This window comes from Cucurbita pepo, chromosome LG01 (assembly GCF_002806865.2).
Source record: "Cucurbita pepo subsp. pepo cultivar mu-cu-16 chromosome LG01, ASM280686v2, whole genome shotgun sequence".
Taxonomy (NCBI): domain Eukaryota; kingdom Viridiplantae; phylum Streptophyta; class Magnoliopsida; order Cucurbitales; family Cucurbitaceae; genus Cucurbita; species Cucurbita pepo.
In genome coordinates, this window is record NC_036638.1 from 1152207 (window position 1) to 1167932 (window position 15726).

The 15726-nt window shown below is 37.5% G+C and overlaps 5 protein-coding genes across 6 annotated transcripts; 1 reads left to right on the forward strand and 4 right to left on the reverse strand.

Annotated features, from left to right (window-relative positions):
• The first annotated feature begins 1692 nt into the window (after nucleotides 1-1692).
• Nucleotides 1693-2413, forward strand: LOC111806113. The gene is made up of 3 exons (XM_023691472.1): nucleotides 1693-1763; nucleotides 1867-1972; nucleotides 2052-2413. The coding sequence occupies exons 1-3, from the start codon at nucleotides 1731-1733 to the stop codon at nucleotides 2192-2194; spliced, it is 282 nt and encodes a 93-aa protein (XP_023547240.1). The 5' UTR covers nucleotides 1693-1730; the 3' UTR covers nucleotides 2195-2413.
• Nucleotides 2414-3891: 1478 nt separating this feature from the next.
• Nucleotides 3892-5696, reverse strand: LOC111806122 (glutathione S-transferase DHAR2-like). Its single transcript, XM_023691483.1, has 6 exons — nucleotides 5363-5696; nucleotides 5196-5286; nucleotides 4967-5110; nucleotides 4576-4693; nucleotides 4361-4501; nucleotides 3892-4152 (listed from the first exon to the last, which is right to left on the reverse strand). Exons 1-6 carry the CDS (start codon nucleotides 5418-5420, stop codon nucleotides 4063-4065), a joined length of 642 nt encoding a protein of 213 aa, XP_023547251.1. The 5' UTR covers nucleotides 5421-5696; the 3' UTR covers nucleotides 3892-4062.
• Nucleotides 5697-5839: 143 nt separating this feature from the next.
• LOC111806131 lies at nucleotides 5840-9720 on the reverse strand. 2 transcript variants are annotated; one of them, XM_023691503.1, is made up of 12 exons: nucleotides 9299-9720; nucleotides 9108-9198; nucleotides 8897-9040; nucleotides 8543-8660; nucleotides 8318-8458; nucleotides 7658-7777; nucleotides 7424-7478; nucleotides 7258-7348; nucleotides 7021-7164; nucleotides 6750-6867; nucleotides 6523-6663; nucleotides 5840-6150 (listed from the first exon to the last, which is right to left on the reverse strand). In XM_023691503.1, exons 1-12 carry the CDS (start codon nucleotides 9354-9356, stop codon nucleotides 6061-6063), a joined length of 1311 nt encoding a protein of 436 aa, XP_023547271.1. In that variant the 5' UTR covers nucleotides 9357-9720; the 3' UTR covers nucleotides 5840-6060. The 2 variants fall into 2 exon arrangements, with proteins under 2 accessions (XP_023547271.1, XP_023547263.1); XM_023691495.1 differs by having other exon boundaries at nucleotides 7568-7777; nucleotides 9299-9719.
• A 410-nt stretch (nucleotides 9721-10130) lies between these two features.
• Nucleotides 10131-12665, reverse strand: LOC111806146 (glutathione S-transferase DHAR2-like). The gene is made up of 6 exons (XM_023691514.1): nucleotides 12501-12665; nucleotides 12306-12396; nucleotides 12092-12235; nucleotides 10668-10785; nucleotides 10443-10583; nucleotides 10131-10373 (listed from the first exon to the last, which is right to left on the reverse strand). Exons 1-6 carry the CDS (start codon nucleotides 12556-12558, stop codon nucleotides 10284-10286), a joined length of 642 nt encoding a protein of 213 aa, XP_023547282.1. The 5' UTR covers nucleotides 12559-12665; the 3' UTR covers nucleotides 10131-10283.
• A 1285-nt stretch (nucleotides 12666-13950) lies between these two features.
• Nucleotides 13951-15579, reverse strand: LOC111806154 (dirigent protein 24). The gene is made up of 2 exons (XM_023691526.1): nucleotides 15388-15579; nucleotides 13951-14850 (listed from the first exon to the last, which is right to left on the reverse strand). Exons 1-2 carry the CDS (start codon nucleotides 15577-15579, stop codon nucleotides 13987-13989), a joined length of 1056 nt encoding a protein of 351 aa, XP_023547294.1. The 3' UTR covers nucleotides 13951-13986.
• Nucleotides 15580-15726: the final 147 nt, after the last annotated feature.

The window sequence follows — 15726 nt, forward strand, 5'->3', positions numbered from 1 at the left end:
AATATAATATCTTTTTAAATGTATTTACACGTTTTAAATGTCAAGAATANAAAAAAAAAAAAAAAAAAAAAAAAAAAAAAAAAAAAAAAAAAAAAAAAAAAAAAAAAAAAAAAAAGTAAAAAATATTATATTTTTGTCAAGTTAAGAATTTAAATATATTAAAAAATAAAAAATAAAAAACAAACTACTTTAATAAGAAGAGACAAAAAAAATATATAATATCAAATGGGACAGTTTTAATTTTTTTTTTTTATACTTTTGTCAATGAATTTTATATTAACAAAGACTTTTTTATTAATTTTTTTTGGTCATTTTCTTGTTTTTTATTCAGATACATATAATTGAGACAATTTTAAACATCAATCTCCTGATAAATTTTTTTTTTTCTAATTCAACTACTTTTGATTTATTGTCGTCAACTTCACGATTTTAAAACATATTTATTAGGGGGAGATTTTCATACCTTTATAATAAATATTTCGTTCTCTTCAAGTGACGTGGGATCACACAATTCATCTCCTTTAGAGGTTCAGTGTCCTCATTGACACATTGTCCAATGGCTGAGTGAACGATCTTAATTCAATTGGTCAAACGTCTAATTCACTAATCGAAGCCGACCCTAATTTAAAAATAAGTTAAGTTTTACGTTCGAATATTAACATAATGTCATATTTTAAAAATAATTATTGAAAATAATGACAAAATAGAAAGAAAAAAATGTTGCATCAGTGGTTGCGTGGGCAACTCCAACACCCCATCCATTATCCCCTGGGCCCCACCTTCTACTCTTAAATTTTCTTCTAATTACACTTCGGACCACATCTGAAAGTTCCCTTCGATTTTGACCCCTATCCTAATTTTTTTTTGCATTATTTTCCTGCAAATTAAATGGAAAATAAGTCATAATATTACTTGTAATTTTATTTATTTTTATGTTAAATTACTTAGTTTATAATTATTAAAAAAATTGGTATTATATAGGTGATTGCTGAGGTCTGTCGAGATGTGACACTTAGTCGTCCTTTTATGCTATCTTTTTAATTATTCAAGACACTTCTGGATCTTAGCTAACAAACAAGCAAGAACATGATCAACTCGTAAGAATAAGAAAAATACTTAGATTAATGAAAATTGCACTAAAAATCGATGCTTCACAGACTGAAAGTTGAACTCGAACTGTAAATGTGAACTCTAGTCGTTGAAGAATCTCACAGAGACGAGACATTATGAACGAAAAATATGAGCACACGAGCTTCAAGTTTGAACAAGGGTTACCGAACATGACGTTATTATGTGATTTTTCATAGTATCGAGACGCTTCGAGGTAATATATCGACGCTAAAAAATTAAATAAAAAATAATTATCAAACAATATCTTAATTATCTACTAGGATGTATATTAATGGACACGTAGGTTTACCCGTAGGATTCACATCGCGTGGGCCCAAGCGATCACGTGGTAAGAAGGAGGCTTTCTCCAGTTCCAAAACAAGACAAATGATTGGTCATTCACGAATCCCATTCAATCCCCTCCCCACCAATTATCACCCAAAGCCCACGTGGTCGGCTACTACTGGCTGGCCCACACAGTCGTCATATTTCATTGCCATCCATTGCTGTCACGTTATCAAAACCCTTTTCACCAATTGAATTCTTCCCCTTCTTCTTTTCTATTTATACACTAATTTTCTTAAAACAATTGATCCCATAAGCTCTTCACAACAAATATAATGGCTGATTCTTCTGCTGCTTACATTCATATGGTAAGTTGGTAACCCTTTCCTTTCATATTTTTCTTGTAAAATCTCATCCGTCCGTTCCGATCGATCGATAATGTGTAAAAAACGTTCCTCTCGCTTATGATAGGTGCAACGCTTGATTGAAATGTGTTTGATCTTCCGTATGAATAAAGAAGAGTGCATGGAAGCTGTTTCTAAACACGCCAATATCAACCCCGTAATCACCTCTACTGGTACTGGTTCGTTGACGTTTTTAATTAATCCGCTCTTCTTCCACTGTGATTCGCCTCATCGGTTTCTCTTTTCTTTTAGTGTGGAAGGAATTAGAGAAAGAAAATAGAGAGTTCTTTGAAGCTTATTCGGAGTCTCGAACCATAGACGATAGAATATTAGTTGAAGAAGAGACAAGACGGTTGATCCAAAGGATGATGTCCAAACAAGATACCGATGACTAGCAATTTCTATATGCATGCATGCACGGATTACCTAGATGGCATAAGTAGACTTACATTGTTCATATCCAATTGAAATATGCCACGTGGCCCTCTGGTAAAAAAATAAGGGCTGTTATGTAGTTACTCATGATATATATTTACCATGAATTATTTTTTATTTTCTTGGGTAAATTTTGCAAGGTAACTGAGATGGTGACATAAGACTCTTCTTCTATCGTCCATCGTTGACTGAAAATACAAATAACTTCACTCGTTCTTTGTCTTTATTATTTGATGTTCACACGACTTTAGAGACATATAAATGAAGCAAAATAACGGAGGGACAAGTAGGCGCTTTCTAGCCATCCAAATCACGAGCTTTTCTCTAGCACTATCCAGTGTGTGTTTTACGGTCTAAACTTCCGGACTATCATATTTAGGTTTATGTTTGATAATGATATATTGTTTTACCTTGCTTTGAAACTGAAAATAAAAATATATAGGTCTCGTTTATTTTTCGGGATTCGAGATGATGAATAATCAAATTGGAATAAAAATGTTTTTTTTTTTTTTTTTTGTATTATCAAAAATCAAAATTAATTATTTATTGATGTTATTTACCGTAATTTGTTAACATATTATAATTACTAAAACGCTTAGTATTTGGCTCTGATACCATTGTGATAGTTCAAGCCCATCACTAGCAGATTGGCTCTGATACCATTGTGATAGTTCAAGCCCATCACTAGCAGATTGGCTCTGATACCATTGTGATAGTTCAAGCCCATCACTAGCAGATTGGCTCTGATACCATTGTGATAGTTCAAGCCCATCACTAGCAGATTGGCTCTGATACCATTGTGATAGTTCAAGCCCATCACTAGCAGATTGGCTCTGATACCATTGTGATAGTTCAAGCCCATCACTAGCAGATTGGCTCTGATACCATTGTGATAGTTCAAGCCCATCACTAGCAGATTGGCTCTGATACCATTGTGATAGTTCAAGCCCATCACTAGCAGATTGGCTCTGATACCATTGTGATAGTTCAAGCCCATCACTAGCAGATATTGTCTTAGTTCAAGCCATCACTAGCAGATATTGTCTTAGTTCAAGCCATCACTAGCAGATATTGTCTGTTTTGGTTCATTATGTATAGCCATCAGTTTCACGGTTTTAAAATGTGTATGCTAGAGAAGTTTCCATACCCTTTAAGAAATGTTATATTCCTCTCTCCAACCGATGTAAGATCTCACAATCCACCCGCTTGGAGGACCAGCGTTCTCTCTTTCACACCACCCAGTGTTTGGCTCTTATACCATTGTAATAGCTCAACCTTACCGCTAGCAAATATTGTCTGCTTTGGCTCATTATATTATTGTCGAGCTTCACGATTTTAGAATAGAGAAGTTTCCGCACTCTTATAAGGAATGTTTCGTTCCTCTCTCCAACTGATGTGGGATCTCACAATCCACTCCCTTAGGGGCCCAATGTCCTTGCTAGCATACCACCCGGTGTCTAGCTCTGATACCATTGTCCACTTTGGTTTGTTACGTATCACCGTCAATTTTACAGTTTTAAAACGCGTCTGCTATGGAGAGGTTTCCACACCCTTATAAGAAATGTTTCGTTTCCCTCTCTAACCGAGATCTCACACTAACCCAATATACATGATTTCACCAACCAAAGCTCTCCCAAAATGGTGCTGGTGCTTCAAGTAGACAAGAACAATCACTACGGAACATATGAGAAAAACAGATGTGGGCATTAGTAAACGGATGAACAGAAGAAGAAACACAGCAATTCCTAGACACAGCCACTTTTAATGATGAATATACACAGTTTTATTGGCGGCATAAGAAACTGGCAATCAGTCCCCATACTTGGGATCATGCAGCATTCACCTTGGCCTCCCAACCCATAATTACATGTTCCGGGGCAGCCTTCGTCTTCACGAACGATTCTCGAGCGAAAAGCAACTACAAAAAACAGTCCAACCAGCAAAAATTGATCACAGACTATCATATACCCCAAGCTTCCCTCTTCCCACACCTTCTATTATGATTGAACTATATCAATCCTGTTCGTTTCCAGTTCCAAGAAACTAGACGAACTCGTGTCGACACTTGTAGGGTTATATCTGAGTTGTAAGTTCATCCTAGGATTCTCTACACACACGACACGTACCTTTTTGTATGCAGATAAACAGGCTAAGTTTTGGGGGACATGAAAGTTCTTGAAATGGGCAAGAGCAATATCAAGATGGTACAACTTTGGTGCCAGACTCAAATCAACAGCACTTACCTTCGCTCCGGCGACATAAGGACCCTGCCACCATGAGACATAAGAGCTAAATCATGAACACTTTGAACTAGTTTATGATATAGTTTACACAAACATACATAAGCCATGAGATGCTTGTCCAATGCCTTCAGCTCTCTAAGCAAAGCCTGCTCTGAACAATCATTCGGGTCCTTGCTCCTCAGGAATTTCCCAAAAGCAGGGCCTATTTTTGATCCTCTAGGAGCCATAGGAGCCAAAGTAAAGAGAGGACAATAGTATCAGAACCAAATCGTATAGCTCACGCTCATCACTAATAGATATTGTCCTCTTTGAACTTCCCTTCAAGATTTTAAAATGCGTCTACTAGGGAGAGGTTCACACCCTTATAAGGAATGCTTTGTTTCACTCTAAAACCGTGAAGCTGACGGCAATACGTAAAGGGTCAAAGCGGACAATATCTACTGGCCGTGGGCGTTACACCAAACTGTAACCAAAGAAGAGAAGGCTTACACAGAAGAAAATTGAGGGGGAGTAAGAAGAGAAGGGTTTGGAAACTTGTCCTCAAGAATCCTCACAATGACATCAGAATCAGGAACCCATTGACGATCAATCTTCGCCACCGGCACCTTCCCTTCTGGGCTAGCTCCCAAGAACCTGTCAAAACAATGAACAATCCACACAACCCCATTTGCTTTAAACCCCTCTTTTTCTTATAAAACAAATGTAATCGAGAAATTACCAACAGGGTTTATCGGATAAATTGATGAGATGCAATATGTAAGGAACTTTCTTCTCCTCCAAAGTTAAGAGAACCCTCTGAGTGAAAGGACCTGCAAGAAAGAAAAAAATTGAAACAGAAAAACTCCAAGTTTTTGCTGAGGAGATGAAATGGAAAGAAGAACATACAGTCTCCGATGACATTGAGTGCACCAACGGCAGCCTTGACAGCAACTTCAATGGCCATTTTCTGATCGAGGGGGGCAGGAATTTGGGTACAAATTGAAGTTTTGTGCTGTCTATTGCCATGGCGGATCGGGGAAATTTAAGAAGATGATAACAATGTACAGAAGGGAGAGATTTCAAAGCCTTTTTTGTGAGTCTTCTGACATTGATTGATTCATGGGTTTCGAATATGATCCCAAAAATTTCCCATATTCATCAACCTTATCACTGATGGGTTGACAAAAAAACAGGACAAAGGGAGATCGCTGTAGCTCGTCTGAAGTTTTATCAGCTCAACAAGTCCAACCTGTGTCGGAATGTCTCCAGCTTCTAATCATAAAATTATAATTGAGAATCAATGGTTCTTAAAATTTAAAATTTTGTTTGAACTGTTTGATAAAATCTTAGATTAGTGTTCTTATTGTATATAGGAAGTAAAAGTGTTCATTAAAAGACGTTGAATTTAAATGTTTTAACAATGTTGTTCGTTAGTAATTGAGTGTGAGTTAATACATCTGCAGAATAATCAATATGCAATAGAGAAGAAATAGAGTTATTTCTAAACATCATAGGCACTCTTGATGATGAGGCATAGGACATAGCAACGACAGTCCCAAGCTTAGGATCATAAACTTGGGATGAAAACATCAGGCATCAACAGCTCATGCAGCTTTCACTTTGGCCTCCCAACCAGAAATTACATGTTCCGGGGCAGCCTTCGTCTTCACAAACGATTCTCGAGCGAAAAGCAACTGCACAATCAACAATCCAACCGATAACAAACTGATCAAAGCATATCATATAATCAAGTTGCCACCCTCCCACCCGTTCTATTTTCACCCTTCTCTTGCCTAGGCCAAACACCCTTCGTTTTGTTCGAACACATATCGATCCCGACTATATCCAACTCCAAGAAACCAGATGAACTCGCATTCCTAAAAGGCCTCATACCACGAACCTCTACAATGGTATGATATTGTCCATTTTGAACATAAGCTCTCATAGTTTTGCTTTTGGTTTTCCCAAAAGGCCTCGTACCGACGATAATGTTTCTGATACTAGTTTATAAAATCAAATTGAATTGTAATCACAAACTATATAACGTGTCTACAACGACATCGTACCTCTTTGTATTTGGATAAACTGGTCAAGTTTTCAGGGAAAATCCACTTCTTGAAATGGCCAAGTGCAACATCAAGATGGTATAACTTTGGTGCCAGACTCAAATCAACAGCGGTAACCTTTTCTCCAGCAACATAAGGACCCTGGTACCATATAGCATTGCCAAATATGAAATGAGTAAAATCATGAACTCTGCAATATAGTTGTTCGAAGTACTAGACACGCATACATGAGCCTTGAGATGCTCGTTCAATGCCTTCAATTCTTCAAGCAAAGCCTGCTCCGAACCATCATTCGGGTCCTTACTCTTCAAGAATTTTACAAAAGCACCATTTATCTTTGATCCCCTACAAGCCAAAGTAAAGAGATCTGAATTGTTGAAATTGTTACTCAACAAAAAGTGGATGGAAAGCAAATAAGGCCCAAGCTTCATATGTTAAAAGAAATATAATCAGCCAGGGAACGAGGAATAAATCAAACCAAAAAAGTAAAAGCCTTACACAGTAGAAAATTCAGGTGGAGTCGCAAGAAAAGGCTCGGGATACTTCTCCTCAAGAATCCCGACAATGACATCGGAGTCGGGAACCCATTTGTCGTCAATCTTGGCCACCGGCACCTTCCCTTCTGGGCTCACTTCCAAGAACCTGCCAAAACCATTAACAGTCCACACAACCCCATTTGCTTAAAGTTAAAACCCTCTTTGGAACTAAAATACAAGCCACGTTTCGAGATATTACCAACTGGGTTTGTCGGATAAATCGATGAGATGCCATTTGTAAGGAACTTTCTTCTCCTCCAAAGTCAAAAGAACCCTTTGAGCGAAAGGGCCTGCAAGAAGAAAAAAAATCACCCAAAAGCGAAACTAATTTTTGATGAGAAGATGAAAGGGAAAGAAGAACATACAGTCTCCAATAACATCGAGTGCACCAACAGCAGCCTTGACAGCAACCTCAATGGCCTAGCAACGACAGTCCAACGCTTAAGATTATAACACTAATAATTTCATAACTTGGGATGAAAACATCTCCTGGTACATGCAGCATTCACCTTGGGCTCACTATCAGAAACTACATGTTCTGCGGCAGCATTCACCTTGGGCTCACTATCAGAAATTACAGGTTCTGCAGCAGCATTCACCTTGGGCTCACTATCAGAAATTACAGGTTCTGCAGTAGCATTCACCTTGGGCTCCCAACCAGAAATTACGTGTTCTGGGGCAGCCTTTGTCTTCATGAAAGATTCTCGAGCGAAAAGCAGCTGCAAGATCAATCCAAACAACAACAATTGAACAGAATCATATTGTGCATCCATTGTATACTTGTCCACACTAAGTTGCTCCCCTCCTGCCCCTTCTATTCTTCCCTTTTTCTTACTGTTTAAAACACGCATATTTATTTGCTCGGTCTAAAACAAATACTGATCCCAATAATTTTCAACACCAAGAAACTAGATGAACTCGCGTCCCCACTCGTCACTTTCAAATTTGACTTGTGCATACCAAACTAAGTTTAGTGAGAGTATTTACATTGAATCTGACTGTCTACGCTTAAACGAAGCACATAGTTTATCCTAGGATTCTCTATAAGTCATACATACACGCCATTACCGCAGGTTCGAGTTTAGTTGAGCTCGAAAGCAACCCGCACTCAAACTGCAGGTGATCTAAGAAGCTAGACAAGTCTAAGCACAGAGAAGGCAAAAGAAGAAACTAATAACAAATATAAACCTGAAACTCGCTTAAAATGATCTGATTGAACTATAAAGCACAAACTATATAACATCAGGCCTACATCATACCTCTTTGTATTTGGATAAACTGGTTAAGTTTACAGGGGATATCCACTTCTTGAAATGGCCAAGAGCAATATCGAGATTGTACAACTTTGGTGCCAGACTCAAATCAACAGCAGTGACCTTCTCTCCAGCAACATAAGGACCCTGGAACCGCATGGCATAGCCGAAAATGAGGAGTAAAATCATAAATGCTTTAATATAGTTGTTTGATATACTCAACACACATACATGAGCCTTAAGATGCTCATCCAACGCCTTCAACTCTTCAAGCAAAGCCAGCTCCGAACCATCATTCGGGTCCTTGCTCTTCAACATTTTCACGAAAGCACCATTTATCTTTGATCCCCTATGAGCCAAATTATGATTCAAATGCTTGCTTCGTGGATTATAAGGTAGTGAAACGAGAAATTATACAGTTCAGAAATAGTGTCATGATTTTAATTCTTCAACCAAACCAGTTAAAGATTAAGTTGTCTTAATCTGGATTAGTACTTCTAATCTGAATTGTTGAAAACATTACTCAACAAAAGAAATATACTAAGACATGGAACTAGGACTAAATCAAATGGAAAAAGGCCTTACACAGAAGAAAATTCAGGGGGAGTAACAAGAGACGGCTCAGGGTACTTCTCCTCAAGAATCCCCACAATGACATCAGAATCAGGAACCCATTTGTCATCAAACTTCACCACAGGCACCTTCCCTTCTGGGCTCACTTCCAAAAACCTGCCAAAATCATTAACAATCAACATAACCCCATTTGCTTAAATTTAGCCAAATTTCGAGAAATTACCAAATGGGTTTATCGGATAAATTGATGAGATGCAGTTTGTAAGGAACTTTCTTCTCCTCTAAAGTTAAGAGAACCCTCTGAGAGAAAGGACCTGCAAGAAAAGGGGAAAAAACGATACCCACTCGCAAAATTGAAACAAAAAAAATCCAATAAGTCTTTGCTGAGAAGATAAAAGGGAAAGAAGAACATACAGTCTCCAATAACATTGGGTGCACCAACGGCAGCCTTGACAGCAACTTCAATGGCCATTTTCTGATCGATGGAGCAACTGGGGAACTTCGAAAGTGGGAATTACAGAAGAAACTGATGATATGAATGGCGAGTGAGTGCGGGAATTTGGGTAAAAATTGCAGCCGTGTACTCTCAATTGCCATGGCGGATCGGGGAAATTATAGGATGAGGATAAGAAGGTACAGAACATCCAGCCAGGAACTCGGTGTCTCGAGAAATTTCAAAGCCTTTCTTCGGAGACTTCTGGCATCGATCGATATGATGGAAGGATTCTTTCCCAAGAAAAAGTACCTTTAAAGAGTTTCGATTCCGAATATGATCCGAAATTCGCCCATCTTCATAGATCACTGGAGCTCGCGCTCATCTGAAGCCCACGTCTCTGTTTTTTTTTTTNTTTTATTTTTGTTTTCAATTCTTTCTTTTATGTCTTTGTTATTAATCCAAGCCCTAATTTTAATGTAAAAATCTCTACACATTCATTAAATTTATTATTAAAAAAATTTACAAAAAAAATTAAGTATATTATTATATATAAAAAATATGACGATTAAATTACCGTTCAAGTCAAATGTATGGATCAAGCCAAATATTAATAGAATTTTTTTTTCTTAAAGAATATTAATAAAGGAATAATACTCTTAAAAAGTATTAAATATCTAAAGGTAATTTTTGTCGACCATTCCATTTATATTTGTATATTTATTTTTCATATTTATAAAAATAGAGCAGAAATTGATGAGAATTTAAGTCTATCGCTAATAGATAATGTCTACTTTGGTTCATCGCGCATCATCATCAACCTCCGAGTTTTAAATGCATTTATTTTATTGAGGCATATATGAAAGTACACTAGTTCGGGAAACAACGGAAAATAGCAAACACATAACCATTCTCAAGATTAAACCCCCAATGGTTTCATAACTTGGGGTGAACACTTATCTTGATTCATTTAGGATTCACCTTGCGCTCCCATCCAGCAATCACATATTTCGGCTCGGCCTTCGTCTTCACGAACGATTCTCGAGCGAAAAGCAACTGCAAAAGCAACAACTAGATGAACTCGCATCCCACAAGCTATGTAACGTTTGTGCAACGACATCGTACCTCTTTGTAGGCGATTAAGCTGGCTAACTCTTTGGGGATAGACCAATTCTTGAAATGGCTAAGAGCAACGTCAAGATGGTATAACTTTGGTGCAAGACTCAAGTCGACAGCAGTTACCTTGTCTCCAGCAACATAGGGACCCTGGCACCATGTGGGATTGCATCATGTGAGGAGTGAAATCATGAACACTTTTAAATAATTGTTATATGTTTCAGACATGCATACATGTGCCTTGAGATGCTCGTCCAATGCCTTCAACTCTTCGAGGAGAGCCTGCTCTGAACCATCGTTTGCATCCTTGCTCTTCAAGAATTTTACAAATGCATCAAATATCTTTGATCCCCTGTAACCCAAAGTAGAGAGAATTACAATCTTGCTGGTTAATGTAACGGCCCAACCTCACCACCAGCAGATATTGTTCTTTTTGGGCTTTTCCTTCTAGCCTTCCTCTCTAGGTTTTAAAACGTGTTTGTTAGAACGAGGTTTCCACACCTTTGTAAGGAATGCTTCGTCCTCCAGACGATGTGGGATCTCAAAATCCAACCCCCTTGGACGCTGGCACACCGCTCGGTGTCTGACTCTAATATCATTGGTAACAACCCAAGCCCACCACTAGCAGATATTGTCCTCTTGGGGCTTTCTCTTTTAACCTTCCCCTCGAAATTTTAAAATGCGCCTGTTAGGGAGAGGTTTCTACACCCTTTTAAGAAATGTTTCATGCTCCTCTCGAGCTGATGTGGGATCTCACAATCCACCCACCTTACTAGCACACCACTTGTCTAACTCTGATACCATTTGTAACAGCTCAAGTCCACCACTAGCCGATATTGTCCTCTTTGAACTTTCCCTTATGGACTTTCTCTCAAAGTTTTAAAACGCGTCTGTTAGAGAGAAGTTTTCACACCTAGTTCTCCTCTCCATCCAATGTGGGATCTCACACTGGTATTAAGTTGTCGTCAAAGCCAGTTAAAGATTAAAAGTACAAACTTTAACCCGTTATCCGTTACGTATCACCGTCAGTCTCACGATTTTAAAATGCGTCTACTAGGAGAGGTTTCTACACCCTTATAGGAATCCTTCGTTCTCCTCTCCAACCAAGGTGGGATCTCACAATCCATCCCCTTAGGGGCCTAGCATCCTTGCTAGCACACTGCTCGGTATCCGGCTCTGATACCATTTGTAACAACCCAAGGCTTCTATTAGCAGATATTGTCTGCTTTAGTCCATTACATATCACTATTAGTCTCACAGCTTTAAAACGCCTCTACTAGAAGAGGTTTCCACACCCTTACAATAAATATTTCGTTTCGTTCTCCAATCATACGATCTCACATTTTCTTAAAAAGAAGCAGCTACTTGACAGTCATACTCCATACCAGAGAAAAAAAAACATGGCAATCATAATCAGAAGACAAAATCAGCTGCAACAGGACCAAAAAATGGACACATCACAGAAACACAGACATGTGGGTTATGATCACCCCCAACACAACAAGCACTATCAAAATTCAACAAATCTGAACCGTTGAAACCATCGGTTATCATCAAAGCCCGACAAACAGCAAACACAACACACAGAAGCCATAGGTTTCACTCAGACAAAGAACAAAGGATCAAAACGAAGAAAAAAAGGTTAAGAAAAGCCTTACACAGAAGAAATTTCAGGAGGAGTAACAAGCGAAGGCTCAGGGTACTTCTCCTCAAGAATCCCCACAATGACATCAGAATCAGATACCCATTTGCCATCAAACTTCACCACCGGCACCTTCCCTCCGGGGCTCACTTCCAAGAACCTACCAAAATCATTAACAATCAACACAACCCCATATGAAACCAAAATGAAGCCAAGTTTCAAGATATTACCAACTGGGTTTGTCGGATAAATTAATGAGATGCAATTCGTAGCAAAGTTTCTTCTCCTCCAAAGTTAACAGAACCCGATGGCTGAAAGGGCCTACAATACCCCCAAAAACAAATAACCCCTAATCGCAAAATTGACACACAAAAAAACTCGAACAAAATTGTAAAGATGAAAGGGGAAGAAGAAGAAGAACATACAGTCCCCAATAAGATCGGGCGCGCCCACGGCAGCCTTGACCGCAGCTTCGAGGGCCATTTTCAGATCAAGTGGGCAGCAGAGGGGGAATGTTCAATGTTCAATGTTCGATGCTCGCGGCGATTATGAAAACCGTGGGTATATATCGAAATTATGGGTCCTTTTGGCAGTGGTGGGTGAATTATTGATATCCCGAGAGGTCTTTTTCTTTATATATCCCGAGAGATTTTAGTCCTTAGAACTTTCCTGACACACATGAACCAATAATTCAAAAAAATTAAAATACTTAATAATTATTCAATGGGTTTGAGAATCAAATTTTCCTTAATAATTATTATTATTATTGTTGTCTCAATCAACAAATTAAATATAACAAAAATTGCAAAATTAATTGAAATATCTATTTATTTGGTTTATAAAGGTTTACATCTTTCATTATTAATTGTTTCTACTTATATTTTTAATATATATTTAAGTCATATTTTTAAGTCTTTCTTCATCGTTCATTTTGGACCACTCGTTTTTTTATAAATATCAACACATATGGTAGATATTGTATTATGTGTTGGATATTTTATAAGCCCATGGAGTTAAAAGTCATAAATTCAAATATATAATTTAAAAAATTACATTTTTTTTACTTCTGCAATTATATATATAGAAAAATTTAAGACTTTATGAAATGGTAAATAGTAAAAAGGATAAATGTGGAAATTCACGACGATGAAAGATTTGAACGTTTCATTATATTGTTTTAGATAATATTATCCAAAATAAATATTACTTTCATGCACATGTCCTATGTTTTATGTATGGCACGAGACATCTTGTCCGCATCTTCAAAAAGTTTGATTCTTTTCGTTTTGTTTTATTTTTTCAATAATTTTTATTGGACTCATTTTACTCTAAATTTAATATGCTTCAATTGAAATTACTTTTTTTTTTATTATTATTGACTAATATAACAAATATATTCTAAATTTTTAATTTTAAAATATTCGTTTTTGTAGATATTAAAATTATTTGTGCTTTCAAAATTCCCCACCGACCGCAGATATTGTTTTTTAATCAAATATGAAATATTCGTTTCATTTACGTTTTTGTTACTTTTGGATATTTATAATTTGAGACGGATTTCAAATCAATTATTCTAATTGTAGACGGATTTAAATTTTTAAAACTCGCACCAAATGTTACACACAAAATAAAAATTTTATTAAATATAAAATTCAATCTATATTGTAGACCAAAAAATTTTAAAAATTAATTAACCATAATATTATAAATTTTATGAAACAAATAAATACAAATTAAGATTAAGCTCCTCATTTAACCTTAACTAGTTTTTAATACACATAATTTTCAAGATGTTGATAAAATATAATTAGAGCTTATCAATGTTAATTAAGACAACATAACATTCATTAAAATATATATAAACACAAACCCGAACCTAAAATCGAACCCGAACCCGAACCGGAACCATTATCAAGAGAGATAAACACTAAAATGAATAAGAGTATCCACACCATCTGTGGTATGTTGATCTTCCTGATGATGAATCGTCTCCACCGTCGCATACCCTTTTGCATTCTCATACTTCCCCGTTCCTCCCACCACCGCAATCGGCGACTCTCCGGTCGCCGTCCGGTGAACTCCGAAGAAGCTTATACTATCCTCAACCACATGGTCATGTCCGCCGCCGTGAAACAACGCCGTCAGAGCCACAGTCTGGCTGGTCCCATCCAATGAGCTGGCCAAGTAAAACCCCTGAGCTCGACCCATCACAGCCGAGCCGAGCTCGTGGCTTTCGGTCAGCTCGTCATCGACCACTGTGATGGATCCGAACATGAGCTGCTGAAGGGTGACTCGAGAAGGGAGCTGGCCGGCAGTGACGAAGGGTTGGTTGCTGTCATCGGCGTTGAGAATGCCGTTGTTGGCGCTGTTTTGAAGGAGCAAGTTGTTGCCTTGGGTGGCGCCGTTGAAGCCGGCTAGGAAAGGGAGGTTGTTGTTGTTGTTAATGATGTTTTTAAGGTTGTCGTTGTTGAGTAAAGGGAGTGTTCCTTGGATTGGGAAGAAGTTGTCGTTGGGCTTTGAGAATGCGATGCCACTACCGTCGGAGTTGGCGATGATTCCGGTCACTACTCTGGCTGATGGATGGGAGCCTCCCAGGATGTCATGCATGTAAAATGAAATTGGTCCATCGGTGCCCTTCGCCGCCGTTGGAAGAGGCCCAGTTGGAGTGGTTGGGGTTGTATTGTCGTCGTCTTCCTCCTCGTTGGTGGTGGTTGGAGCTGGAGTGATTGCCGGAATCTGGCTGCCGGAGGTTGACGGTTGTGTGGTTGTTCCGATCTGGTTATGATTTATGGTCAAAAATTAATTGAATTTAGTTAATAAAACCTCGCAAATAATCTAATCTAATATGATAAAATTACTAAATCATTTCGGCTATTTAAAAAAGTTATATTAAATAATAAAAATTAATTTTAACGTAAGATTAAATTTTAATTATAGATACCAATCTTTTTATTCAAATATAAATAATAAACTCAAGTAAAATATTTATTTATAAAGAATAAAAGATTAATTTTTAGAAAAATAATAATAATTCTAAAATTAAATAGTTATTGGATAAATATGTGATATATAATGGTATAACCCAACGATTCATAAAATTTTTATTTATTTAAACTCTCAATTATCTCATTAATGGATTTAATTTAAAAAATTTCATAAATCAACAATTCAATCTATAAAATTTTTATTTATTTAAATCGAAAAATTCATTAACCAACCAAATTTGTATTTATGTTTTAAATACTATTAGTTTTCATTTGAAAAAAAAAAGACAAATAAAGGAACAGGTAAAGTAATTGTGCTGGTAAGAACCTGAGTTGCCGGGAAAGTGGCGGCGGGCGAGGGGATGGTGTCTAGAGGAGGAGCAACGGCCGCCGTCTGGGGCAGAGATTCGGCGTCGACTTCATCGTCGAATAATACTCTGGCGGAAATGGCAGATCGGAGACCAGTGAAAGCCACGAAGAAGAAGAAGAAGAAGAAGAAGAGAGGCGTGGGTTTAGCCATTTGTTTTGGAGCTGGTAAATGAGAGAATTGGATGAAGAAGAAGGAGAAGGCTCGTGGGTTCTTATAATTTTTCATTTTCAATGATTCACAGAGAAGTTATTGGAGCTGGAACATAAAATGGAGTTGGTTTTTTTAAGAAACCTAAAC

Excerpts from the sequence above, each read along its gene's own strand:
- LOC111806113 (XM_023691472.1), top strand. The coding sequence starts at position 1,731 with ATGGCTGATTCTTCTGCTGCTTACATTCATATG. Across the intron at positions 1,764-1,866 it reads CTGCTGCTTACATTCATATG|GTGCAACGCTTGATTGAAAT; the intron begins GTAAGTTGGTAA and ends CGCTTATGATAG. Across the intron at positions 1,973-2,051 it reads CCCCGTAATCACCTCTACTG|TGTGGAAGGAATTAGAGAAA; the intron begins GTACTGGTTCGT and ends CTTTTCTTTTAG.
- LOC111806122 (XM_023691483.1), bottom strand. The coding sequence starts at position 5,420 with ATGGCCATTGAAGTTGCTGTCAAGGCTGCCGTTGGTGCACTCAATGTC. Across the intron at positions 5,287-5,362 it reads ACTCAATGTCATCGGAGACT|GTCCTTTCACTCAGAGGGTT; the intron begins GTATGTTCTTCT and ends TCTTTCTTGCAG. Across the intron at positions 4,153-4,360 it reads GTTTATCTGCATACAAAAAG|TTGCTTTTCGCTCGAGAATC; the intron begins GTACGTGTCGTG and ends TGTTTTTTGTAG.
- LOC111806131 (XM_023691495.1), bottom strand. The coding sequence starts at position 9,356 with ATGGCCATTGAAGTTGCTGTCAAGGCTGCCGTTGGTGCACCCAATGTT. Across the intron at positions 6,868-7,020 it reads CCACCTGAATTTTCTACTGT|GGGATCAAAGATAAATGGTG; the intron begins GTAAGGCTTTTA and ends TTTGGCTTGTAG. Across the intron at positions 6,664-6,749 it reads ACGAGCATCTCAAGGCTCAT|GGTCCTTATGTTGCTGGAGA; the intron begins GTATGCGTGTCT and ends ATATGGTACCAG.
- LOC111806146 (XM_023691514.1), bottom strand. The coding sequence starts at position 12,558 with ATGGCCCTCGAAGCTGCGGTCAAGGCTGCCGTGGGCGCGCCCGATCTT. Across the intron at positions 12,236-12,305 it reads TTATCCGACAAACCCAGTTG|GTTCTTGGAAGTGAGCCCCG; the intron begins GTAATATCTTGA and ends TGATTTTGGTAG. Across the intron at positions 10,584-10,667 it reads ACGAGCATCTCAAGGCACAT|GGTCCCTATGTTGCTGGAGA; the intron begins GTATGCATGTCT and ends ACATGGTGCCAG.
- LOC111806154 (XM_023691526.1), bottom strand. The coding sequence starts at position 15,579 with ATGGCTAAACCCACGCCTCTCTTCTTCTTCTTCTTCTTCTTCTTCGTG. Across the intron at positions 14,851-15,387 it reads CCACTTTCCCGGCAACTCAG|ATCGGAACAACCACACAACC; the intron begins GTTCTTACCAGC and ends AATCATAACCAG.